This window comes from Lutra lutra, chromosome 14, assembly GCF_902655055.1.
Source record: "Lutra lutra chromosome 14, mLutLut1.2, whole genome shotgun sequence".
NCBI classification, from domain to species: domain Eukaryota; kingdom Metazoa; phylum Chordata; class Mammalia; order Carnivora; family Mustelidae; genus Lutra; species Lutra lutra.
In genome coordinates, this window is record NC_062291.1 from 12,419,812 (window position 1) to 12,445,756 (window position 25,945).

The 25,945-nt window shown below is 38.8% G+C and overlaps 1 protein-coding gene across 11 annotated transcripts; it reads right to left on the minus strand.

The window, feature by feature from the left end:
- On the minus strand, nucleotides 1–25,945 carry LOC125085091 (zinc finger protein 260-like). Of its 11 annotated transcripts, XM_047703247.1 has the most exons (8): nucleotides 25,817–25,900; nucleotides 24,998–25,410; nucleotides 22,879–23,022; nucleotides 21,740–21,870; nucleotides 17,168–17,226; nucleotides 8,420–8,546; nucleotides 7,780–7,875; nucleotides 1–4,201 (listed from the first exon to the last, which is right to left on the minus strand). In XM_047703247.1, the coding sequence occupies exons 5-8, from the start codon at nucleotides 17,204–17,206 to the stop codon at nucleotides 1,968–1,970; spliced, it is 2,496 nt and encodes an 831-aa protein (XP_047559203.1). In that variant the 5' UTR covers nucleotides 17,207–17,226; nucleotides 21,740–21,870; nucleotides 22,879–23,022; nucleotides 24,998–25,410; nucleotides 25,817–25,900; the 3' UTR covers nucleotides 1–1,967. The 11 variants fall into 11 exon arrangements, with proteins under 11 accessions (XP_047559203.1, XP_047559202.1, XP_047559201.1 ...); XM_047703246.1 differs by lacking the exon at nucleotides 22,879–23,022 and having other exon boundaries at nucleotides 17,168–17,332; XM_047703245.1 differs by lacking the exons at nucleotides 22,879–23,022; nucleotides 24,998–25,410 and having other exon boundaries at nucleotides 17,168–17,332; nucleotides 25,817–25,945.

The window sequence follows — 25,945 nt, forward strand, 5'->3', positions numbered from 1 at the left end:
AGTAGATTATTCCATTTATTTTAAATATATTTGTTTTGTATGTTTTAAGGACAAACCTGACAAAACAGAAGGTTTTAATAAGAATCTTCTCGTACCAACTCAAGAAGCAGAAACACATTTCATACTGCAGGATGACAGACCATTTTATTTCTAATGTTCAAATTCTAAACATAAATGCCTTTAGCTCTAGTAACAGAAAACTCTGACCCTAACCGTTCAGTATCTGTGAGGTAGATATTATCATCTCCATTTTGCTGATGAGGAAATTGAGGCAGACATTAAATCACTACATAGGTCACTCAAATAATAAGTGACACACAGAATGGCTTGTCTGAAAAGACCATGTATAACTGTAGGAGGAAATATGTGGCATTCTACTACACTAAATACAAATGCAGATAGTTCTTTGCTCACATACAATTTGAACTTCACTTTTAAAACTTATATAAGTATTCTTTGGACATAACACAAATATAAAGTGGGGAAAATTTCTTCAGTGGGCACTGCTTTTAATCTGTACCTAATGTTCAAGACCAATGTTGAAAATTGATTCAGGTGTGTATTTTAAATGTGTACTGAATCACTGTATACATCAAGTAAATTTCTTGATTTTATCAGTCATTATTTGGCTTATTTACTAAAAGAACGGTCTGTTAACAATGCCTGCACTGATTTACATGTGCCACCAGAAAGCAGAAAATATACACAACATGTAGTATTTCACGCATTCCACGTTTCTTTAAAAAATACATATTGTGGTATAAGTATGTGATGGGACAATACCAGTTGGTGTCAGAAAACATAGTGTATGTCACAAAAATTATTTAGGTAAGAGTGCATTGTTCCTACTATAACTATTTTGGAACCTAAAACAAAAATCAAGAATAGAATGTAGCCGTTGAAGGGCACACTCATATGTTTAAGCCTAATTAAGCTCAGAGGCTTATTATTCACCTAAACACATAATGCTGTTACTTTATTCACAGAGACACTTAGTGGTGTTACTTTGTTTACATATATTATTCACATATATACTTAGTGCTATTACTTTATTCATATATACACTTAGTGCTGATGTTTACAAAGTGCTGCTATTTTATTCACATAGACACTTAGTGCTGTTACTTTGATGTCTCAACTCACCTGTGCAGTCTCAAAGCCACATGTTGCTCATTGTGGTCAAATAAATATCCCATGGTAGATTATTAATAAGATTATTTAGTATTGCATCCAAAACATTGCTTCTAGAACAAGATTATTTCTAGACAAGGATGTTTTCCTCACTTCCTAAACTGACAATTTTCCTTTGTTATGCATTCTCTGATAAATAAATTTTGAAGTGCTTTTCAAGTTATTAGCTTCTATTCTCAATTATATGATGGCCAATCAGAAGCAGATTGTGAAAATTCTCCTACATTCATTTCATTTTAGGGTGTCTCAATTTGTAAATTTCTGATTTACAAAATGCTTGACTTGTTCATCAAAGTTTATTAAGATGCAGAATACTGAGAGCAATTTCCCCCCTAATGAATTCTCTGACATACAGTGTTTCTCATGCCTTCATTAGATTCACAGGGTATATGAAATAAGGGATGGCTAGGATATACTATGACAACAAAAAGCCCTAAACCTGTAATGTCTGAACAAATCTGAAATTTATTTCTGGTTCATGACAAGACTTACAAGGGATGTTAGAGAAGGCAGAACTCTGCCCAGGACACTGGTTTCTTCAAACCTGTGAATCTATAATCTCTAATGACTAGCTCCCAAGTACCCTGAGGGTGATCCCCATACCCTTTGATATGGAAAGAAAAATGGAAGTAGGAAAAATTTCAAACAGGCTTGGAATTTATGCCAGAGGTCACATGGCCTCATGTGAATGGAAAGCCACAAAATCTTGACTAGTAGGTAACCACAAAGAAAAATGGGTATGAGGAAAAACCCAGCAAGTTTCTGCTACAGAGTTTCTACCCTAGGTGAATTCCTTGATGATTAGTAAGGGCTGATTTCCGGCCAAAAGTTTTTCCACATTCACAGCATTTATAAGGTTTCTCTCCTGAGTGAATTCTCAGATGGGTAGTGAGGGTAGATTTATGACGAAAACTCTTCCCACACTCATTACATTCAAAGGGTTTTTCTCCTGTGTGAGTTCTCTGATGATTAATAAGAGTCGACTTTGTAAGAAAAGATTTCTCACATTCATGACACTGAAAGGGCTTCTCTCCTGTGTGAGTTCTCTGATGTACATTAATGGCTGACAGATGACGGTAAGTTTTACCACATACATTACATCGAAAGGGTCTATCTCCTGTGTGAGTTCTCTGATGTTGAGTGAGGGCTGACTTCTGGCAGAAGGTTCTCCTACATTCATTACATTCATAGGGCTTTTCCCCTGTGTGAGTTCTCTCATGTCGAGTGAGGGATGATTTCTCATAAAAGGATTTCCCACATTTATTACATTTATAAGGTTTCTCTCCTGTGTGAATTCTCTGATGTGCGTTAACATCTGACTGCCGATAAAAAGTTTTACCACACTCATTACATTGAAAGGGCTTCTCTCCTGTGTGAGTTCTCTGATGAACATTAACTTCTGACTGCCGATAGAAAGTTTTACCACATTCATTACATCGAAAGCGTTTCTCTCCTGTGTGAGTTCTCTGATGCACATTAACGTCTGACTGCCGATAGAAAGTTTTACCACATTCATTACATTGAAAGGGTTTCTGTCCCGTGTGAATCCTCTGATGTGCATTAACGTCTGACTGACGATAGAAAGTTTTACCACATTCCTTACATTGAAAGCGTTTCTCTCCTGTATGAGTTCTCTGATGAACGTTAACATCCGACTGCCGATGGAAAGATTTACCACATTCATTACACCGAAAGGGTTTTTCTCCTGTGTGAGTTCTTTGATGTGCATGAACGTCTGATTGCCAATAAAAAGTCTTACCACATTCATTACATTGAAAGCGTTTCTCTCCTGTGTGAATTCTCTGATGTGCATTAACATCTGCCTGCCGATAGAAAGTTTTACCACATTTGCTACACTGAAAGGGTTTCTCTCCTGTGTGAATTCTCTGATGTAGCTTAATGTCTGACTGCCAATGGAAAGTCTTGCCACATTCATTACATTGAAAGCGTTTCTCTCCTTTGTGAATTCTCTGATGTACCTTAATGTCTGACTGGCGATGGAAGGTCTTACTGCATTCATTACGTTGGAAGTGCTTCTCTCCTGTATGAGTTCTCTGATGTTGAGTGAAGGCTGACTTCTTGCAGAAAGTTTTTCCACAATCATTGCATTCATGGGGTTTCCTCCCTGTGTTTGTTTCCTCATGTTGAGTAAGAGATGACTTCTTGCAAAAGGACTTCCCACATTCACTATACTTATAAAGTTTCTCCCCTATATGTGCTAACTGATGGTCTGTGAGGGGTGACTTATGACTCGTTTTCCCACATGAATTAAATTCATGGGGTTTCTCTCCCATGTGTGTTTTCTGATGCACTGTGAGGTTTGACTTGTAGCTGAATGTTTTCCCACATTCACTACATTTGAATAGACCCTCACATCTCTTTTTTTTCTGAACTTGAGTAAAATGTGACATCCTGCTGAAATTATTTTCAATTTGATTGCCTTTGCATTGTTTCATTTCAAAGGAAACCCCATGACATTTCAAGCGAGATGACTTCTCACAGGTTTCTCCATGTCCATTATATTCACAGAGTTTCTCTCCTGTGTCAATTTGCTTGTGTGGAATTATTGTGGTCTTTTTTCCCAAGGATTTTCCACCATCATATTTTAAAGTCTTCTCTGAAGACTGAGTATTTACATGCTGAATAATACCATTCTTATGACCAAGGGCTTTCTCATATTGATTATTTTCATGAGAACCCTCTTGAGTATGAGGTTTTTCCTGCTTAATATCAAGTAACTGCTCATATACATTTAACATGTGAGGCTTTTTCCTTGAAAAATATCTATTACTACCAATTGATACTAAAATATTTTTCAAATTCATTCCATGTAAGTCATGTTTACAGGGTATTTTTCTTGAAGGAATAAAATCTGTATTTTTATTAGATGATTTCCTTAAAGCATAAACTTTCTTTGAGGTCACTTTTTTGTTGTTGAATAAAACTTGTGGCAAGTATTTGTCTTGGTTTTTCTGGATTCTCTCTGCTACGTAATAAGCTCTGCGTTCTTCTAGAAATGAAAATATTGAACAAACCGTAAGAATTTTACAGTTCTAATGGAACTGGATTAACATACAAATGTGCTTTTATATATTTGACTTCGGTTTCAGTAGTGTCTCAGGATCAAAGTGCCTCTTTCCCCACCTAGTTTGAGAAAACATGTGGAAAAAGGAAGAAAAGCTATTAACATGCAGACATATAATTATTCAGCACTTTATAAGTAAGACATTCAAAATGGACAAAAATGTAGATTTAAATTCAAGAAGCAGTGAAGAGAGGATCAAAGATTCTATAGGAGTGGCAGATCCAGGTAGGAGAAAAATCACAGGAAATAAGATGGGTCCAACTGAGCTAATGAAAAGTAATTGGAATAACAAGAAAAATGAGTAGGCAAAGATGTTCATGGAAGAAAATCTGACACTAAGGAGACAGAGTAGGTCTAATACACTCCAATCTGTATTGTTTTAGTAATATCCAAACAAGTTCTCATGCTTCCAGTTAAATTTCCCTCCCACACAACAGCAAGATAAATTTCTGAAAGCACCAAAGGCCTTATGTTCAAGGAGTCATCAGAGTGTACTCAAATTCCCTTCCCAACAGGAATGCCAATGTCCCAAAATGAAATACAAAATAATGACAAAATAAGTAATCTTGTGCCCACATAGATTCAATGTATCTCCCTATTTTGGCTTTGATACGCTCATATTGCTCCACTGTAGCCACTCAACAGGTGAACCTATGTTCACTTATTTTTCCTTAAAATAGCATTACCTATGCCAAAATACTAATATTTAATTTTCCTTTATCTTTCACATCTCACATTTGCACATTTCAGGTTTCTGCTTATTATCAAAACTTAAGGATCATATGTTTCCAAACAAATCTCAGGAAATGAGTAACATTTATATTGATTTACCATTTAAAAAATATTGTCCACATTTGCTACCCACTGCAACAAATTCTATCCCAATCTAAAAAACCTCTGGCCTGACCCAAGTACCACATGACAACTGTTACAAGTCATCATTCTAGCAAACAAAATTTACACCTACTAAATTCACGTCACATCTTCAAGCTGCCATCCTATGACTCCTCAATCAACATCCTCTCTGCCAGTTTAGTCAGTTCTTTGTCTTATTAAATTACTCATTCTTGACTATAAAGTTAAAGTGTGTTCTCTCACTCAGAGCCACGGCTAGGGTATTGGCTATCTACTATCTGGGAAAATGACATAATAATACCATTATTCCAACCCTTCAAGAATGCCTTTTCAAATCTTCATACTTTTAAAACTTTCAAACTTATATTTGTTCTAAATCTAAAAATAGTTCCAATGTAGATGAGCTCTTTTTAACACAGTCATAAATAGCACTGCTTTGTAATATACTGTATTTCTTCAATATACACATACTTAACATTCTAAAATCTAAAATCATCCAATATAATATACACATATTTAACTTTCTAAAATGCCTCTTATAATTGATCACAGATCTGTGCTCAGCAGGTCACACTATAATGAGCAAGGTATTTTTTACTTAGTGGTTCATCACATAATGATCTAGTTACAATCTATGGCTTCTTAGAGTTGAGAGAATGACAATTTTTTCTTAATGAAATGCTGAATTTAAAGTGTTCTATGCAATTTTATTCTCATTCTTCAGTCTAAAGGATGGCAAACTTTTCCTTAAAAGGCAAAACAGTACATTTTCTAGGTCTTGAAGGCCATACCTGTCTATCACAATATCAAACTCCGCGATTAGAGCATGAAACTGGCGAAAGCCCATATGTAAATGAAGGAGTATGGTTGTGTTGCAAAACCATTTTATTTACAAACACATGTGGTAGGTCTGCAGACCATATTTTATAATCACTGCTCATAACAGGTGTTGTTAAGTCTGATTTTTAAAAAAATCTGAGTAATTTGAAATCAATAGACTTCATCCAGCTATGTGTATCAGCATTACCTGGAAAGATTTTTCAAACACAAATCTTTAGACACTATGCCATTTTATACCTGATGAATCAGGAACTATATGTTCATGTAAGTAATCAGAGATCCTTCACAATGTTTTCAGAATATGAAATTTTTCCTTTCCTTGATCATGTTAATCAAATGTTCATTTCAGATTATATACCAAAGTAAGAAAGAATAACATGATTGCCGTTCTCTTTGTGTGAAAAAAGGTATTATTAGGTAACAGATCATTTACTTTTGCTTCTTCTGAAAAACCCACTATATGCTGAGCATTGAGAGAAAGAAGACATCACACTGGCTCAAACATTCAAAGTCTCTTCCTTCTTGGAAGCAGGTACACTTAACTTTTACTATAACGACATTCAATATAATAACAGTAAAAATAGAGTTTTACTTATATACTAAACAATGTTCTGAGTAATTTTTATTTATTAATGCATTTAGTATCTAGTCAAGGAAAGCACACAGAGAAGAAAGATGTGATATGGGAAAGCACACAAGATGCCTAAGTGACATTTAATGCGAGTGGATCAAACGATGTTTAGCATGAGTATAAGCAACCTAAAAATAAAACTGGAGCAGCCAAATAAGGTCAGAATACAATTATCAATAAAAGGTACATTAATTTAAATTTCATGAAATAAACAGGAGGAGCACAGATTTATTTTGTCATGCTACTGAAAAAAATAGATGTTCTAGGCAAACAAAAGCACAAACACACCACCATCAACAACAAAAGAACTCTCACCAACTACAATTAGGAAAGGGACAAAATAAAAGTATGAGGGAATATAGTTCTTACTGATATTGACATAAAGCAAGAACATGAAAACTATCAGAAATTTATTAAGAAAAAATACTCAAAAATAAAAAAAATATAAAAGAACAAGTTTGTCATGTATGTTTAATTTTTTTTTTTTTTTTTTTTTAACCAACCTCTACTTTTATCAGACTACAACTAGGGAATGTTTTATTTCCTACTTCCTAGGATTTACTGAAGGTTTCCTTTTAGCATCATATACTTCCACTTATTTGCAAATGTTTTTTAAGCACTAAAACAGGTCTTTTCCCCATTTTAAGGTACCAACAGAAGTACAACAGTAAAATTAAGGCTGTAATTTTCTTACAATAATCTGGTAAATATGAATTTGTAATCCTATTAATTTATAGGTAATTTTTAAAAATAGTACCAAATACTACAATACAACATGTAACACTGAAACAGTGTTTCCTCCTGTCTCCTCAAGAACCAAATTTTAGTAGATTTTCTCACTTTTCTTAGTTTTACCTTTGTGCTATTAAACACAATAAAGCCAGTATTACTTGCTTATCTGCATAAATGATATCCTTGGACCCCTAGCTTTGAATAATCAGAAAACCAGTTTACATTCCTCTGTAGCATTACCCTTTTCTCTTTCAATTTTAGAGCATATATATGTATATATATTATATATAATACATATTTTACATTTCTCTACTTCTAAAGTAGGTGCCACTAGGAAGAGATTCTTAGAAAACATTTTAAATAATGTCTAACTCCTAAACTGACTGCCTAGATTATAATTTCCCCTCGCTTCCTCACTAGTACTTTATAGTACTCACTAACTCACCTGGGTAGTTCTGGTATAGAAATTCTTCCTCTAATATCCATGGCTCCTTTCCTTCTTCCAACTTGAAGATCACCTCTGGCTTTTTAATGGGATACCCTATAAAAGGAAAAATGATACAGAATTTGGACATGGGCTACAGCAATTCTTCTTCTTCTTCTTCTTTTTTTTTAAAATAGCAATTCTAAAGGAGAGAGAAGACAGACTTTCTGGAGCTGCATCTTGATGAGGCTTATTTAAACATTTATGGGATGTCGGGACGCCTGGGTGGCTCAGTTCGTTGGATGACTGCTTTCGGCCCAGGTGATGATCCTGGAATACCGGGATCCAGTCCCACATCAGGCTCCCAGCTCCACGGGGAGTCTGCTTCTCCCTCTGACCTTCTCCTCGCTCATGCTCTCTCTCACTGCCTCTCTTTCAAATAAATAAATAAAATCTTTAAAAATAAATAAATAAATAAATAAATAAAATAAACATTTATGGGATGTGAGCATACAAAAATTCTTCCTTGTGCTCAAAAGAGATTAACAACCACAGATCCTGAAGCAAAAGTCTCAACCACATAAACTATAAAAGACCAAATATTTTGGTATCTAAGAAATGAAGTGCAGGTTATACAAAATTTGACATGAAAACTGCTTACCCACTGAGACAAAGTTGTGGTAGTTCTCCAGCATCACATCCCTATATAGGGTCCTCTGAGCAGGGTCCAGGTGCTGCCACTCTTCCTGGGAGAAGTCCACAGTCACATCTCCAAATGACAGTGACCCCTGGAAGAGCACATTTCTGTTCAGTCTGAAGTCATCAGAATTGGGGTGGCACAGGAAAGAAATATGGAAACAAATTCTTCCCAGGTTCACTGTTGAAAACTGATGTTACAATATGCCTATTGCATACATTACCTTGTATTAGGTTTTGTGGAAGTAAAAAAGAAAAGCAAAGTAAAAGTAAAAATTATGCTTATTTTAATTTATTAATGCTCTATGCCTTGAAATGTGAATATTAACAAGAATAAAACACTGTTCTTATTCTCTAGAAAGTTAAATACTACACAAACACAACACACTCCAAAACTAAAAATAAGGTATTACTAGAACATATTAGCATACATAAAAAAGCAAAGGAAAGAAAATGTAAAATGTATATTAGAGTCAGAAAAGAAAAAAAAGTAACTTTTTGTATCACAACCTGTGCTTAATTAAAGAGTTAAAGCTGTAGGGCCTGAAATGTGATGGATAAATGTTCTTTATGACTATGAGGCAACACAACATAAACTGAAGGCATTAAAAACACGTGGGTTGACTTTGCTTCTGCTCCAGGAGGCATAAAGCAAGGAAGAAAATCACTTTTTCTCCTACAATGAAAATGAGTCAGACTATTTTCAAATTCACAATTTTTTTCCCTTACAGGGGCGGCATGATTACAAAGCACCCAAGTACCCCAAATCTAGGAAGACACAATACGCACAAGAAGAGAGAAAATGTCTATTTTTGCCTACCTGAGTTGGACCACAGGTAAGAAGTCAACCAGAATAGAGGGAATTTAATTAATGAAAACAGAGTGTGAGTTGACACAACAATGAGAAACCCCTTCGGACCAGACATGGAGGAGACTTGCACCTTTTTACAAGCATTTTTTTCCTTTTCTTTCTTTTTCTTCTTCTTTTTTTCCTTCCTTCCTTCCTTCCTTCCTTCCTTCCCTCCCTCCCTCCTTCCTTCCTTTCTTTCTTTCTTTTTAAGGTTTACTGATTTATTTTAGAGAGGAGAGGAGGGGTAGGGGGAGAATGAGTCTCAAGCACATTCTACACTGAGCAGAGCTCCCAGCAGGGCCCAATGTCCTGACTCTGAGATTCAGACCTGAGCCAAAACCAAGAGTAGGATGCTCAACTGACCATGCTACCCAGATGCCCATTTACAGGCTTTTTCTCTGTGAACCCCACTGGGCACTTACTCTATTCCTGGGGAATAGCAGGGTTATGCACTGAGTCGACAACTACAGCTGGATGGGTGGTGGGGGCCAAGAGAATCAAGAAGGTCACATCCTCATGACCCAAGGACACAGGGCTGACTTAACACTGAGGCCATATTGGAGTAAGAGAACATATTCTGCCCATAACTTCTCACCACCAAGCTAACAAGCGTGGAATAACAAAAGGACCAAAAGAATATTGCTGACAGAAAGATAAGAGATAAATAAAAGCATGTAAAGAGACCCTCCTCTCTGAGATACGCAGCAAGGAGAATCCTTAAAACTCAAATGAACAGACAGAGCTCTGGTAAATGAACCTGTATCCTAAACACAAGGTAACTCTATAGAAAGTGAAAGCCTATTCTGCCCTGAGAGTAGTAATAGAAAATTAATTCTCAAATTCTGCCCAACTCCTAACTAGTTAAACTTGAACCCGTGGACTAAAGGCCTCACAGGGAATTGCCATTTCTAGCAATAAAATCTAGTTATCCCAGTTTAGAGTCTGACCCAAGACATATACACTTCAACAAAAAATTACAAAGCATATGAAAAGGAAAGAAGCTAATAAAATACTACAAAGATATAAAGTAACCATCAGAAATAGATATTACATATATGTTGAAACTATCTAGCAGGGTTTTTTTTTTAAGATTTTATTTATTTATTTGACAGACAGAGATTACAAGTAGTCAGAGAGGCAGGCAGAGAGAGAGGAGGAAGCAGACTCCCTGCTGAGCAGATAGCCCGATGTGGGGCTCGATCCCAGGACTCTGAGATCATGACTTGAGCCGAAGGCAGAGGCTTTAACCCACTGAGCCACCCAGGCGCCCCTATCTAACAGGGTTTTAAGTAATTATAACTTTATGTTAAAGACGCTAATGTATGTTAAAACTCAAAAGGTATAGGACATGCAAAATCAAATGGATAATTTCAGCAGAGAGAACCAAATGGAAATCTAGAAATGGGAACACAGTAAGAGATGAAAAACCACCACAATGGGACAAAACTAGAAATCAATTACAAGAAAAAAACTAGAAGAAATACAAATATGTAGAAATCTAAATCTAAACCTAAATAACATGTTCCTCAAAAATGAATGGGTCAATGAAGAAATCAAAGAGAAAATCAAGAAATATCTGGAGAGAAGTGAAAAGAAAATGAAAACACAACAGTCTTAGAGATGGAACAAAAGCAGTACTAAAGGAAATTTACAGTGCTCAAGACCTACATCAAAAACAAGAAATAACTCAAATACATGATCTAACCTTACACCAAAAGGAATTAGAAAAACAAAAAACAAAACCCAAAGTTAGCACAAAGAAATAAATAATAGTGGTTCCTGGGTGGTTCAGTCAGTTAAGCATCTGAGTCTTGATTGCAGCTCAGGTAGTGAGCCCTGTGTTGGGTTCTGCATTCAGCAAGAAGTCTACTTCATTCAATGTTGTTGTTTTTTTTTTTAAGATTTTATTTATTGTGATTTTATTTATTGTGACAGAGATCACAAGTAGGCAGAGAGAGAGGGGGAAGCAGGTTCCCTGCTGAGCAGAGAGCCCAATGTGGGGCTCAATCCCAGGACCCTGGGACCATGACCTGAGCCAAAGGCAGAGGCTTTAAACCACTGAGCCACCCAGGGGCCCCAAGAAGTCTACTTCAGATTCTCTCTCTCTGTGTCCCTCTGCACCTCCCTCCCCCTTTGCAGTCTCTAAAATAAATAAATAAATAAATCTAAAAAGAAAGAGAGAGAGAGATGGAAATAATAGAGATCAGAAAGAAATAAATGAAACAGATATAACAAAAGAAAGAACAAAGAAAAGATCAATGAGGCTAAGGGCTGGCTCTCCAAGAAGATAAACAAAATTGATAAAACTTTAGCCAGATTAATCAAGAAAAAAAGTGAGAGGACACAAACATATAAAATTAGAAATGAGAGAGGATGAGTTAAAATTGACACCATGTAAGTACAAAGGACTGTTAAGAGATTACGATAAAAAACTACATTGGAAAACTAGAAAAAAATAGACAATCTAGAAAAAAAATGGATAAATTCCTAGAACATACAGTCTCTTCTGAGACTGAATCATGAAGAAATAGAAAAATCTGGGGAAAAAACACAGTTACCAGAAATAAAACTGAATTGGTAATAAGAAAACTCCCAACAAAAAAACGTCTAGGACCAAATGGCTTCGCAGGTGAATTCTACCAAGGATTTAAAGAGTTAATACCTATCATTTTTAAACGATTTCAGAACACAGAAGAGGAAGGAATGCTTCTTAACTTATTCTATGGAGTCAGCATTACTCTTACAGGAAACCCGAAGTCGCTACAAAAGAAAATTATATACCAATATCCCTCAGGAAGACAGATGCAAAAATCCTCAACAAAATATTAGCCAACCAAATCCAACATACATTAAAAAAACCATTCGCCAGGATCAAGTGGGATTTATCCCAGCAATGGAAGGATGGTTCAATATACACAAATCAATCAATGTCATATTCAATGGTAAAAAGCTGAAACCTGTTCCCCAAGATCAGGAACATACAAGGATATCCACTCTTAACCACTTTTATTCAACACAGTACTGGCATCCTTAGCCATGGCAATCAGACAAGAAAAAGAAATAAAAGACATCTGAGTTGATAAGGTCCAAGTAAAACTATATTTCAAATGCTATCATACTATATATAGAAAAAACTAAAGACTCCACCAAAAAAAATTAGGCCTAATAAGTGAATTCAGTAAAGTTGTAGGATACAAAATCGATATACAGAAATCTGTTCTGCTTCTATACCCTAATAAAAAAGAGCAGAAAAAGATATTTTTAAAATACTGTTTACAACTGTATCAAAGAGAGTAAAATACCTAGAAATAAATTTAATTTAAGATGTAAAAGAGTAGTATTCTAAAAATTTAAGACATTAAAGAAACTGAAGGCAACACAAATAAATTGAAAGTATACTATCCTCATAGACTGGGAGAAGCAATATTGTTAAAATTAAAATGCCCATATTACACAAAGCAATCTATAGATTGAAGTCTACAAATCTGCAATCCCTATCAAAATACCAAGAGTATTTCAGAACTGGAACAAAAACATCCTAAAATTTGTATGGAACCATGAAAGACCTCAAATAGCCAAAACAATACTGTGAAAGAAGAACAAAGCTTGAGGTATCACAATCCTAAATTTCCAGAAATACTACAGAGTTACAATAATGAAAACAGTATGATACTGTTGCAGAAATACATCCATAGGTCAATGGAACAGAACTGTGAGTCCAGAAAAAAAATACATACACACATAAAGAGAAGGAGAGAGAACAACAATTAATCAATAACAATGGAGGCAAGAATATACAATGGAGAAAAGACACTCTCTTCAATAAATGGTGCTGGGAAAACTGGACAGCTACATGTATTAAGCATGAAATTGGGCCACTTTCTTACACTACAGACAAAAATAATCTCAAAATAGATTTAAGACCTAAATGTAAAATTTGAAACCATAAAACTCTGAAAAGAAAATACAGGTAGTAATCTCTTTCTGAATCAGTCCCCTTGTACAAGGGAAACAAAGGCAAAAATAAACAGGAATATATCAAACTGAAAAGCTTCCGCACAATGAATGAAACCATCAACAAGATGAAAAGGAAATCTAATGAATGGGAGAAAATATCTGCAGTGACATGTCTGAGAAGGGGTTAATATCCAAAATATATAAAGCAGTCACACAAACATTAAAAAAAAAAAAAAAATCAAACCCAAATAATCCAATTAAAAAGTGGGCAGAATGGTGGAAAAGTAGGTGTTGCTCCCACCAAGATAAACAGTATGGAGGGTCCCCCCCAAAACTAATATATTAATATACTATTAACATATTATATTAAATTAATATATTAATATGAACCAGTAATTCCACTACTGGGTATTCATACAAAGAAAACAAAAATACTAATTCAAAGACATATGCATCCCCGTATTTATTTACAATAGCCCAGATATGGTAGCAGCAGTAGTGTCCACTGATAGACTAATGGATAAAGATAGAGATTAATGGATAAAAATGGATAAGGTTGGATGGAATATTATTCAGCCATGAAAAAGAACTGGAGCTTGCCATTTGTGACATGGATGAACCTAGAGGGTATTATGTTAAGTGAAACCAGACAAAGACAAATCCATATAATTTCATTTATGTTTCACTTACATTTAGAATCTGAAAAATAAAACAAATGAGTGAACAACAACAAAAGAGAAACAGACTCAGGGCGCCTGGGTGGCTCAGTGGGTTAAAGCCTCTGCCTTCAGCTCAGATCATGATCCCGGGGTCCTGGGATCGAGCCCCACATCGGGCTCTCTGCTCGTTGGGGAGCCTGCTCCCCCGCTCCACCTCTCTGCCTACTTGTGATCTCTGTCTTTCAAATAAATAAATAAAATCTTAAAAAAAAAAAAAAAGAGAGAAACAGACTCATAACAAGAGAGAGAAACAGACCCATAAACACAGAACTAACTGGTGGTTGCAAAGAGTACAGGGGAGGGGAAGTGGGAGAGATTAGTGAAACAGACTAAGAAGTACAAACTTCCCCACTGTAACATAAATAAGTCACGAGGATGAAAAGTACAGCCTAAGAAATATACTCAAAAATACTGTAATTTACTTACAATGATGAGCATTTCATGTTATATAATAGTTAGGTCACTCTGTTTTTCATCTAAAACTAATTTAATATGTCAACAATACTATATTAAAAGTTAAAAAAATTTCAAAACTAAAAAATAAAAACAAACACCCCCCCACACAAAATAACTTCAACTAAGAATTATTTATTGAAAACATCTTCAAAAATGAAGAAACAGGGGCGCGTTGGTGGCTCAGTCAGTTAAGCATCTGCTTTCGGCTCAGGTCATGATCTTGGGGTCCTGGGATCGAGTTCCATGCCCGGCTCCCTGCTCAGCAGGGAGCCTGCTTCTCCCTCTCCCTCTGCCCTTCCCCTTGCTTGTACTCTCACTCTCTGTCAAATACATAAATAAAATCTTAAAAAAAAAAAAAAAAAAGAATAATGCCTTCCCAGAAAAACAAAAATTTAAGCAATTCTTTATCAGAACTACTCTGCAAGAAATATTAAAGGAATATGCTGCCAATGAAACCTGAATCTACACATAAAAATGAAGAGTAATAGAAACAGAATAAAAAAGGAAAATTTAAGTTAATTCCTCCCATCCCAATTTTTAAGTGTTCTAAAGCAAAGGTTAGAAATTTTTTTCTGTAATGAACTAAATAGTAAACACTGTATTGTGAAGGTAGCCCCAGACAATACATAGAAGAAAAGCATGAGGCTGTGATCCCAGGAAACTTAATTTGTAAAAGCAGACAGGGAGCTGAATTTCACCATGGGCTTCAGGTTGCCAATCCTTATTCTAAAAGATAACTGCCTAAAGCATAAATAGTAGTACTGTATTATGTGGATACAGCGCATGTTAACGTAAAATGTACGGTGCAAGAACACAGGACAGGAAAGAAGAATTGGGGATATGCTGCTGTGAAGTTGTTATACTGTAACATCATGTGGTTTAATATTTGAAGGGAGGCTCTGATTCATTAAAAATAGCTATTATAAGTCTCTCACTAACTATTTTAAAAGTAAAAAAGGAAGGTATAAATAATAAGTCAAGGAATGCCTAGGTGGCTCAGGTGATTAAGCGTCTGCCTTCAGCTCAGGTTTAGGTCATGATCCCAGGGTCCTGGGATCAAGCCCCACATGGGGCTCTCTGCTCATCAGGGAGCTTGCTTTTCCCTCTCCCTCTGCCTGCTGCTCCCCATGCCTGTGTGTGTGCACTCTCTGTCAAATAAATAAAATCTTCAAATCAAATAAGACGATAACAATGATAAAATGGAGTAAACAGAAAAAATATTCAAAAGAAAAAAGACAGAAAGAATAGAACAAATAGAAAAATAGCTAGCAAAATGGAATATTTTAATCACCATATCAATAACCAATTTTTAAATAGAGTGTTCTAATCAAACCAGACAGATCATCAGATGGGGTTAAAAAACAGGACCAATTATATACTGCCTATAAGAAATTCACCTTAATTATAAAAATACATAAGTTAAAATAAAAAGGATAGGGAAATATAACACAAACAATTATCTAAAGAAAGCTGGAGTTGGGGGGCACCTGGGCAGCTCAGTGGGTTAAAGCCTCTGCCTTCAGCTCAGGTCATGATCCCAGGGGCCTGGGATTGAGCCCCGCATCGGGCTCTCTGCTCAGCAGGGAGCCTGCTTCCTCCTCTCTCTCTCCTGCCTCTCTGCCTACTTGTGATCTCTGTCCAATAAATAAATAAAATCTTTAAAAAAAAAAAAAAAAAAAGAAAGCTGGAGTTGCTGCATTAATATCAGACAGAACAGACTATATATTAGGAGATATTATTGAAGATAAATAGGCACATTCAATTCACATTATATTAATGACAAATGGTCAATTTTCCAAGATAAAATTAAATGTACATGTACCTAACAAAGCAGCTTCAAAATTTAAGAGGTAAAAACTGATAGGACTGAAAGGGAAAAGAGACAAAAATTAATACAGTTGGATGGGACGCCCAGGTGGCTCAGTGGGTTAAGCCTCTGCCTTCAGCTCAGGTCATGATCTCAGGGTCCTGGGATCAAGCCTAGCATCAGGTTCTCTACTTAGCAGGGAGCCTGCTTCCCCCCAACTCTCTGCCTGCCTCTCTGCCTACCTGTGATCTCTGTCAAATAAATCTTTTAAAAAAATTAATACAGTTGGACACTTCAATATTTCTCTCAGTCATCAATAGAAGAAGATAACTGAAAAGAATATAGAAGTCCTAAACAAACCATCCCTGAACTAAACCTAAGTGACATCTGTAGAACATGCCACCCCACAATTTCAGGAAAATTTTCTGTCTCATTAAGAATCATTATCATATGGGGATCCTGGGAGGCTCAGTTGTCAAGCATCTGCCTTCAGCTCAGGTCATGATCCCAGGGTCCTGGGACTGAGTCCCATGTTGGGCTCCCTACTCAGCAGGAAGCCTGCTTCTCCCTCTCCCACTCCCCTGCTTGTGTTCCCTCTCTCACTGTGTCTCTCTCTGTCAAATAAATAAATAAAATCTTAAAAAAAAATCATTATGGGTTATTCTCACTTTCATTGCACTTCCTGTAATAATGTTTGCTATCGCTATCAGAGACAAATGTATAGCTCAGCAATGACAACTTCAACATTAAGTACTTGAAGGTCATCACCACAATAGCCCCTCAGCCCTGCTACTAACCTGCTACTCCATATTTCTCCCAAAGTTGACATTTATCTATTTCCACATTTCCATTTTAAAGGTTATATCTTATTCATAAGAGCTAATGTAAAACAAAGTAGGAACTAAAAAACAAAAAACCACTCACCTGGGGTTTGTTCATTTTCTGCTTTTCGTAAAGAAGCATGAAAACGTGTGAAGATACAACTGAGAAATAACAGAACAGAGATGAGTCATAAATGATCCTGCCTCCTCTCTAGCTCCTTGCCTACAGATACTCTTCATACCAGCAGGTAAAATGTCCTGTTCTTTCCTAAAAAGAGAGGGAATGGACACATAGATGTAATACCAATTGACTCAAATACTTATGAGCAGCCTCCCAAAAAAAAAAAAAAAAAAAAAGAAAAACAACCAAAAAAACTCCCAAAAACAAAATAAAAAGCCACCCCAAATCCCCCCCGCAAAACCCTCAACTTTTAGTTGCCAATTTCAGATGCATAAATACTCCTGCCATGACCAATTCCAGAGTACCAACATAATGTCACCGAGCACAGCCGGGAAGAAGTGTGCAATAGCATACCATTATGTAGGGTTTTTACCATACTGAGAGGTAAATAGTCTCAAGACCAGAATCCAGTGAAAAGAAGGAAATTACTTAGGAAGTCATGAGTTTTGAGTATGATCACAACCATGAGGAGCTTAAGCAAACAGCTACTAAATGTAATGCAGTATCCTAGAAAGGAACCCAGAACAGAAAAAAGAACATTACAGAAAAACTGAGGAAATATGAAAACATATGCACTATACTGGTTCATTAATTGGGACAAACATACCATACTACTTTTAAATGTTAAAAATAGAGGAAATTAATGTAGCGTCTACGGAGTTGTCACTGAGTGAACTGGTTAGGGTTAGGGTTAGAGAAGACCCTGGGCTAGGGGGCTTCAACCGCGCCCATCCCAAAGATGTCCTCAAAGGTTCCTGGTCTCAGCCATGAGGAAGAACTCAAGGCCAGACACAAAAGAGAGGGGAAGTTTATTATTTTAAAGTGAAACTACACTCTCAAGATTTGAGAACAAGAGAGAGCAAGCGTACTCAAGAAGTGTGGGTGTTGGGAGTCTGGGTTTCTCTTTTATGACAGTTGTTAACTAGGAGTAGAATATTCATTATGTGGGGTGGGGATTTCTTAGAAGCAAGGTTTTCCCCTCCTTCTTACTGGGTCAGGAGTCTCCTGTCATGGCACCCACCTTCACGGACCTATCTTGATTGAATCCAGCTTTCTTGTAGCTTTGTTTTGGAGTGATTCCAGATCAGGCCCCCGACTTTCCCCATAGCTGCCTGTGACTTCTTTGTGGATGGCCTCCCAGCCTCCTGTTAGAACCCGGCTAATTGCCTCTAACAGAATCTCTGCATTATATTGATCTTAAGTCTATAAATCTAGAAACTGTTCTAAAACAATTTACTTAAATTCATCAAAGGAAAATCTAAAGAATATCCACTTAATACAAAAGAAGGCAGTAAAGGGACAAACAAAAGAACAAAAAAGGGGGCGCCTGGGTGGCTCAGTGGGTTAAAGCCGCTGCCTTCGGCTCAGGTCATGATCTCAGGGTCCTGGGATCGAGTCCCGCATCGGGCTCTCTGCTCAGCAGGGAGCCTGCTTCCCTTCCTCATTCTCTGCCTGCCTCTCTACCTACTTGTGATCTCTGTCTGTCAAATAAATAAATAAAATCTTTAAAAAAAGAAAAAAAAAGAACAAAAAAGACATGAATACACAAGGAAAGTATAGCAAAATGTTGGGCATAAATATAACCAAGTCAGTAATAACATTAAATATAAAGGGTTAAACATGGCAGTTGGGTGTCTGATGTGGTGGTGTCTCCAACTAGATCCCACGACCTCCACAGCCTACCTGCTTATACCCACCTCTGTCACATTTGTCCTTTAGCTCTTCTTTCTGGCTTATCTCTTAACTTGGACAAATTGAAACTGAAACCACCCTCAGGCCACTGCCCTGACGAAACCTCCAGCCAGTCCAGACCACCCAGACCAGTGGGAGCTTAACCTCCTACTCTCACCTGTGCAGATGCACCATGGAGCAAACTCTGGAAAGACCAACAGCCACCTCTACCTCATTGTAATACTAAAATCTCTGCCCAAAAAGGAGCACCAGTCTCACTTATTAATATACACTCTATGTATAAGCATGTTTCCTTAAGACATAAGCTTGACCTTATGCTCACCTCTACATACAATGACAAGGTTTCCCTATCTAAATATTCATACTAACCCTAAACAAAAGAACCATCCACCCTTGATAGGAGAGTCCTGACTTTGGAAGTTCCCCACAATCTCCTTCCTTGCTTCAAATGAATTTTACTTTGTGTAACAACCCCACCTGATATAGTTCTAGGACACACCAAGGAGCAATTTGCTCACAAATTTGGCAACCCAGATGGGACTGAGGTTCTGCCCTCTGGTTACCTGGTTTTCAAAGGACAGCAGTGAGAACTAGCAGTCCTTCTGGGCTAACCCATTCAATTAGCCAGGACCGGGAGATGGAATCCTTGGAGGGGGGCTCTCCTTTCTTGGGGCTTGTGCTGCTGGGCTCCCTTAAAGAGACTGTGGCCACTCCAAGCCTCTTGCTGAGAATCTCTCCACAGAACTAAATGGTGCCAATCCTATGGCACTACTCTAAGAGTATTTTCTTTGAGTTGTCTCACAAAGCCTGGCAGGTCGACAGTCAGTTAAAAACAGGGCCTCTCCGATCAATACTGCAGGGGATTAAACGCCCTTTATAGTGGAGTCCAGACATCCCTGGTGGCAAAGGATAACACAAGCTGGCCATTCAGAGGCTGAATGCTTTAGCCTGGCAGATGGGAAGTGGCCCAAACGAGACTAGTCTAGAATCAGCAAGGGTGAAGGATATCTCCATCTTATCTGTTTGACCTGTTAACATTTGTTGGGGACATCTGACACTGTTCCTGGTTTGTTTTTCCTCTTAAAAAGAGAGGTGTGCTTTGAGTTACTGAATCTAAACCAGATTCTCCCTGAGCCATTCCCCAAGAAAATCCTTCAGGACTAGGTGGACGTTGAGGGGCTGGAAGAGGGGCAGCCTATGCACCAGGCCACTGCTCCTCAAGGCACAACTACCCAGACCCACTCTCCTTGTGGGCTTGGTTTTAAGTCAAACAAGTCTCATATGTATTGTGGGTAAGGTTTACTGCACCTTTGTCACCAATAACACTGAAAGTTACCTTGAGAGAGGGTGAGAGGAGACCCTAAGAAGGAATTCCAGATTATGGGAGGGACAATTCCACCCTGAAGGAAAGCCTCCGTTGGGCTGTAGCCTCCAGAAATGGAAAGTATTTGACTACCTTCCTTTAATCCTAAAACAGATGACTTTCCTCCTTAACACAGCCTGGCCACAATAATAGACTCTAGAGGACGAAGAGAAGTGGCCAGAAAATGGGACTTTAAATTTTACTACGACACTACAGTTGAGCTTATTTTGTAAAAGAGAAAGAAAAATGGGAAGAGATTCCATACGATCAGTGCTTTATGGCATCATATCAAAACGAGGGGTTGCAAAGGAAGTTTAAGATTTGTGAAATGAAGGTAGAACTGAAAACCCTAAAAATGCGTCCTGTACTCTCAGCGTCAGGTAATCTTTGTCTCCAGCTCCAGCTCCTCCTCCAAACCATTGGATTGTAATAAGCCTCCGCCTTATTTCTCTGCTACTTGGGCCTCAGCTATCCCAGCTTCATGAGTACCAGGCTCTAATCCTTTGCAAACACTCCCAAAGCCTTCCCCGATGTCTCCGGCACCCTTTTATCCTCCTTTGTCAGACAGCACTACCAGATTAGGGACCTATTTTAAGCCAAGGATGGGAATGTTGCCATTGAGATGGGTACCTGATGGAGATGGGTGTCTCGCTAATGTGCATGTCCCATTTTTTTTTTTTTAAAGATTTTATTTATTTATTTGACAGAGAGAAATCACAAGTAGGCAGAGAGGCAGGCAGAGAGAGAGGAGGAAGCAGGCTCCCTGCTGAGCAGAAAGCCCGATGTGGGGCTTGAACCCAGGACCTGGGATCATGACCTGAGCCCAAGGCAGCGGCTTAACCCACTGAGCCACCCAGGCGCCCCTGCATGTCCCATTTTTTACCTCAGACCTGTATAACTGTAAGGCACACACTAAAGGGTTATTATGGGCTGACCTGATTGATTTATACATTTAATGGAGGATATCTTTTCTACTCACAACCCATCTGGGAAGATATGCAAGCTTTGCTCACCACTCTCTTAATGGCAGAAGAAAAGTTTACTGTGTTAGCAGAGGCCAGACAGGAAGCTGATAAAAAAAATTCAGCCAGGATCAAGTTCTCAGAGACCAAATGAGGAGGCAGTGCTAAGAACCGACCCTGAGGGGGATCCCAACTCCCACAACGAGAGAGAACATTTTGGCCATTATTGAGGGCTTCTTTTAAAAGCTATGAAGGAGGTAAGTAGATCTCCTGGTCCAAATTATGGGACATTCAACAAAGGACAGATGAGAATCCATCAGCTTTTTTGGAAAGGCTACAAAATTACCTAAGATGAAATACAAACTGGGACCCTGAGGTTCAGGGTAGTTGAATGGCCCTTAATAACCTATTTCATATCTCAAACTGTTCCGGACAGCCAAAGAAAACTCCAAAATTGGCATAAGTGTGGATACTAACCCTGCTCAGCTTCCAGAACTAGCTTTCAAGGTGTTCCATAACTGGATGTGATGGAGGATGTAAAAGAAGACCAGAAGATGAGAAAGCAAGTTGCTCTTTCGGTGGGAGCTCTCCAGCCTACACGAAGTAACCTGGGAGAGGAAAAGATGATACCCATGAGTGAGTGCCCCAAGCCCCCTCCATGGGACCAAGAGACCACCAACAAAGTTGGGGTCCAATCAATGTGCACATTGTAACCAGGAAGAGCAATGGAAACAGGACTGCCCAAACCACTCCCGGAACAGAAAGAAGGGCAAAGCGCAATCATTTCGGCTGTCCCTCACTGAAGATGAGATATGTTAGGGCCACAAGGCTCCCCAACTGGTCTTGGACCATTAGATTCTCATCTCCCACAAGAAGCCCTGAGTAACCTGGACAGTGGAGGGAAGTTGTTTGAGTTTTAACTTGATACCGGAGTTACTTTCTCTGTACTCAACACCCAGAAGGGTAGCCTTTCTAACAAAAATTGTAATATGAAAGGAATTTCAGGAAAAGGAGACATGAAAAGGTTTCTGGATCCTTTGACTTGTGAAATAGGATCAAAGCTCTTAAAACACTCTTTCTGATATGTGCCAGAATGTCTCATATTCTTTTAGGATGAGATACTTTAGACAAATTGGGGGTCACAGTAGGTTCAGAATAGGACAAATTAGAAATTCAAGTTCCTAGGTAACAAGGAATTGAACTCAGGTCATTATCACAACATATCCTAGTATTTAAAAGAGAAAATTCCCCCCAAAATATCATAAGGCAAGTCAACCCGAAAGTCCGGGTGTGAGGGCAGGCGGGGGCATGACATTAACACATTTGTAAAAGTGAAATTGAAACAGACTGCTAGCCCCAGATGCTATACAAAAGATCCACCCAGTAATTAACAGGCTCTTAAAATGGGGGTTGATTAGTCATGTAGATCCTCATGTAACACCCCAATTTTACCTATTAAAAAGCTGGGAAGTGAGGAATACAGATTTGTTCAAGGCCTCAGAGCTATTAATGAAGCTGCTTGAAACATACAATCTGTAATACCCAATCCCTTTACTCTACTGACCAACTTAACTGAGTAATAGTAAATACTACATTGTGTAAGAGCAAAAGGATACCTTTTTCTGCATCCCACTAGATCCTGAATTCCAAGTACTATCTGCTTGAGCAGGAAGATCCTCTTTCCCATCAAACACAACAGTACTGCTGGACTGTTTTACCTCAGAGTTTCAAAAACTTCCCCCATCATCTCTGGGGAAATTCTGGGATGAGATTTAAGAGAATGGAGTTTAGAAAAATAGCACTGTATTATGGTATGTAGATGGTATTTTTTTTTTTTAAAGATTTTATTTATTCGACAGAGAGAGATCACAAGCGGGCAGAGAGGCAAGCAGAGAGAGAGAGGAGGAAGCAGGCTCCCTGCAGAGGGGAAAGCCCGATATGGGACTCGATCCCAGGACCCTGAGATCATGACCTGAGCCGAAGGCAGAGGCTTAACCACTGAGCCACCCAGGTGCCCCTGTAGATGGTATTTTGATAGCTACTCCCACCCACGAGGTTTCTGACCAAAATACTTTATCCATGTTAAATTTCCTGGCAGACAGGATATATAAAGTCTCAAGGAAAATGCCCAATTTCTAAGGAAACTGTACAGTACTTGGGGTTTATTATTTTTTTCCAAGATTTTATCTACTTAATTTTAGAGGGAGAGAGAATGCACAAGTGAAGAGGAGGAGGGGCAGAGGGAAAGGGAGAGAATCTCAAGCAGACTTTCGATAAGCATGAGCCTAACAGGAGGCTCACTCCCACAACCCTAAGATCATGACCTGAGAGGCAATCAAAAGCCCACCTCTTAAGTGACTGAGCTACCCACGTGCCCCTGGGTTTATTATTTCAAGAGGACAGTGAAGTCTCCCTCAAGAGAAAAATGGTAATATGGGGCTAGCTAGCTCCACCAAAAACCCATACTCGGTCTTCCCATTGGATAAAAAGAGCTTCAGGACTAATTCTGGCTGGTGTTGGATTGGCTGTTGGGAGTAGATGCCTCTTGGGGAAGTTCTATAGGTTATAATGTCACTTCAAGGAAATTAACTGATGTCATAGGAACAGCATATGCCCTCGAAAACTTAAGTGTCCCTAAACTCTTTAGCCAACGTAGCGCTAGACAATGATTAGTCCTACACTACTTATTGGCAGAAGGAGGAGGAGCTCATTCTGTACCTGGATTAATACTTCAAGTGAAGTGGAAATAAAAATCTTCAAGCAGACTTCAAGCCTGGCTACATACTTTCAACCAAAAAGGAAAATTCCCCTGATGAGGTCTACAGGCTATTAAAACAGTGTTACCCAATACTCCATGGTTTCTCCCCTTCCTGAAGCCACTAATAATCCTACAGCTCCCAGACTGCCGTTTAGACTTTGCATTATTAACTGACTGATAAAATTCTCTATGAATGCCCGGGGGCCAAGAGTTACAGCTGGTAGTAACACAAAGATAGGAGCAGCTTAGGGTTAAAGGGTTAAAACTGGTGACCCACAGACACATCAAAACCTGAGGGAAAATTCTGTTCTGCTAACAATTTCAATGACCACCCCAGCAGGAAGCAACTATAGAAGATGGACCTTTGCCCTGTGCCCCTGAAGAATGAGCAGCAGAATAAAACCAGAGGATGGATTTGTCACCTGCTAGACCCCAAGACCTGACTTTTACTGCCCACCTACTTGTACTCAATGCCCTCTACCCCACATTGGTTCTTAACCTCTTCTTTCCAGCTTCTCTCTCAACTCAGGCAAATGGAAACTGAAATCACCCCTCAAGCAACAGTGACTGCCAGGACCAGGTCTAGCTCATCCAGACCAGTTTGAGCTTAACCCGACTCTCACCTGTGCAGGTAGGACCATGGAGTGACCTCTAGAATGACCACCACTTTTACCTCTTCACAATACTAAAATCTCTGCTCAAAGAGCACATGCACCACTAACATAACATAGAATCTAATTTATTTATAGTATAAATACTATGTACATAGTATTTATGTACTGGCATGTTTCCTTAACAAACAACTTTATGCCTGCTCTACATACAATGACAAGGATCCCCTTTCTAAATATTCATTCCCTCTCTAAATAAAAGGAACCCATTCACCATCTCAGGGAGTTATAGTTTTGTAAGTTATTCCTCATGATCTCCTTATTTGCTGCAAATTTTCTTTTGCATAACAACTGCAGAGTTTCTACCTGTGACTCGCCAAGTAGCTAACTCAGGTTAGTTCAGTTACAGCGACACCTCAACAGGAAAGTAAAGAACTGCCATGCTATGCCCTGCAGTTCTAGGTTCTATCCCTTTCTGGGACTGTCTCCATTCTGGAACTCTGGAGAGAGATCCAGCGTCTCTAGGACTCTCTTCAGGATGAGAATTCTGTTTCTGGTGTTGCAGTTCCTTAACCCGACAGGGGCCCATCGGTTCCTTGGAAATCAGGATGTAGGATTAGAGGATAGGGGCGCTTGGGTGGCTCAGTCGGTTAAGCGTCTGAGTTCAGCTCAGGTCATGATGTCAGAGTCCTGGAATCCAGCCCCTCGTCAGGTTCCCCACTCTGCGGGGAGTGCGCTTCTCCCGCCGCCCCTTTCCCTGGCTCCAGCTCTAATAAAGTCTTAAAAAAAAAAAAAAAAAAAGAGTAGAGGACAAATTCATATTGGAGCCCTCACCCAGCACCTCATATCTGCATCTCTCGAAACTTATTATCCCCCAAAACTAGAGCCACTGATGCCAAAGTCAAAGGATACCAGGTCCGGGGCACTTTCTACGCTGCTGAAAGCCTAGCCAGACTCTAAGTCACCGGGCACCCTACGGAGCCAGAGCGCACCCTCACGCATGCGCACGCGCCCCGTCCCGGGGCGTGTGGACAGGACCACTTGCTCACAGCTGAGGACTCAACAAACTCAAACCGCTGGTCCGCACCCAAAAGCCCCTGCCTGCCGTAGGGGCCCCGGGGCGGGGTCCCGGGCCTCCTCCCCACCGAGGGCCGCCGCCGTTTCCCACCCAGCCAACGCTCTAACCTCTGCTCTTAGGAAGGTGGGCAACCAGGACCTTGAGCGTTACTGGGAAATCTGGTAACGGGATTTCGGGCTTCACTAAACCTGTTGGCGCAAGAGGGGAACCAGGAAGATGGCGAAGCTGCGCGTGCG

Coding starts and splice junctions, on each gene's coding strand:
- LOC125085091 (XM_047703245.1), bottom strand. CDS start 17,206: ATGCTTCTTTACGAAAAGCAGAAAATGAACAAACCCCAG. Junction 8,547..17,167: donor AGAAAATGAACAAACCCCAG/GTGAGTGGTTTT, acceptor GTGCTCTTCCAG/GGGTCACTGTCATTTGGAGA. Junction 4,202..7,779: donor TCTATACCAGAACTACCCAG/GTGAGTTAGTGA, acceptor TTTCATTTCTAG/AAGAACGCAGAGCTTATTAC.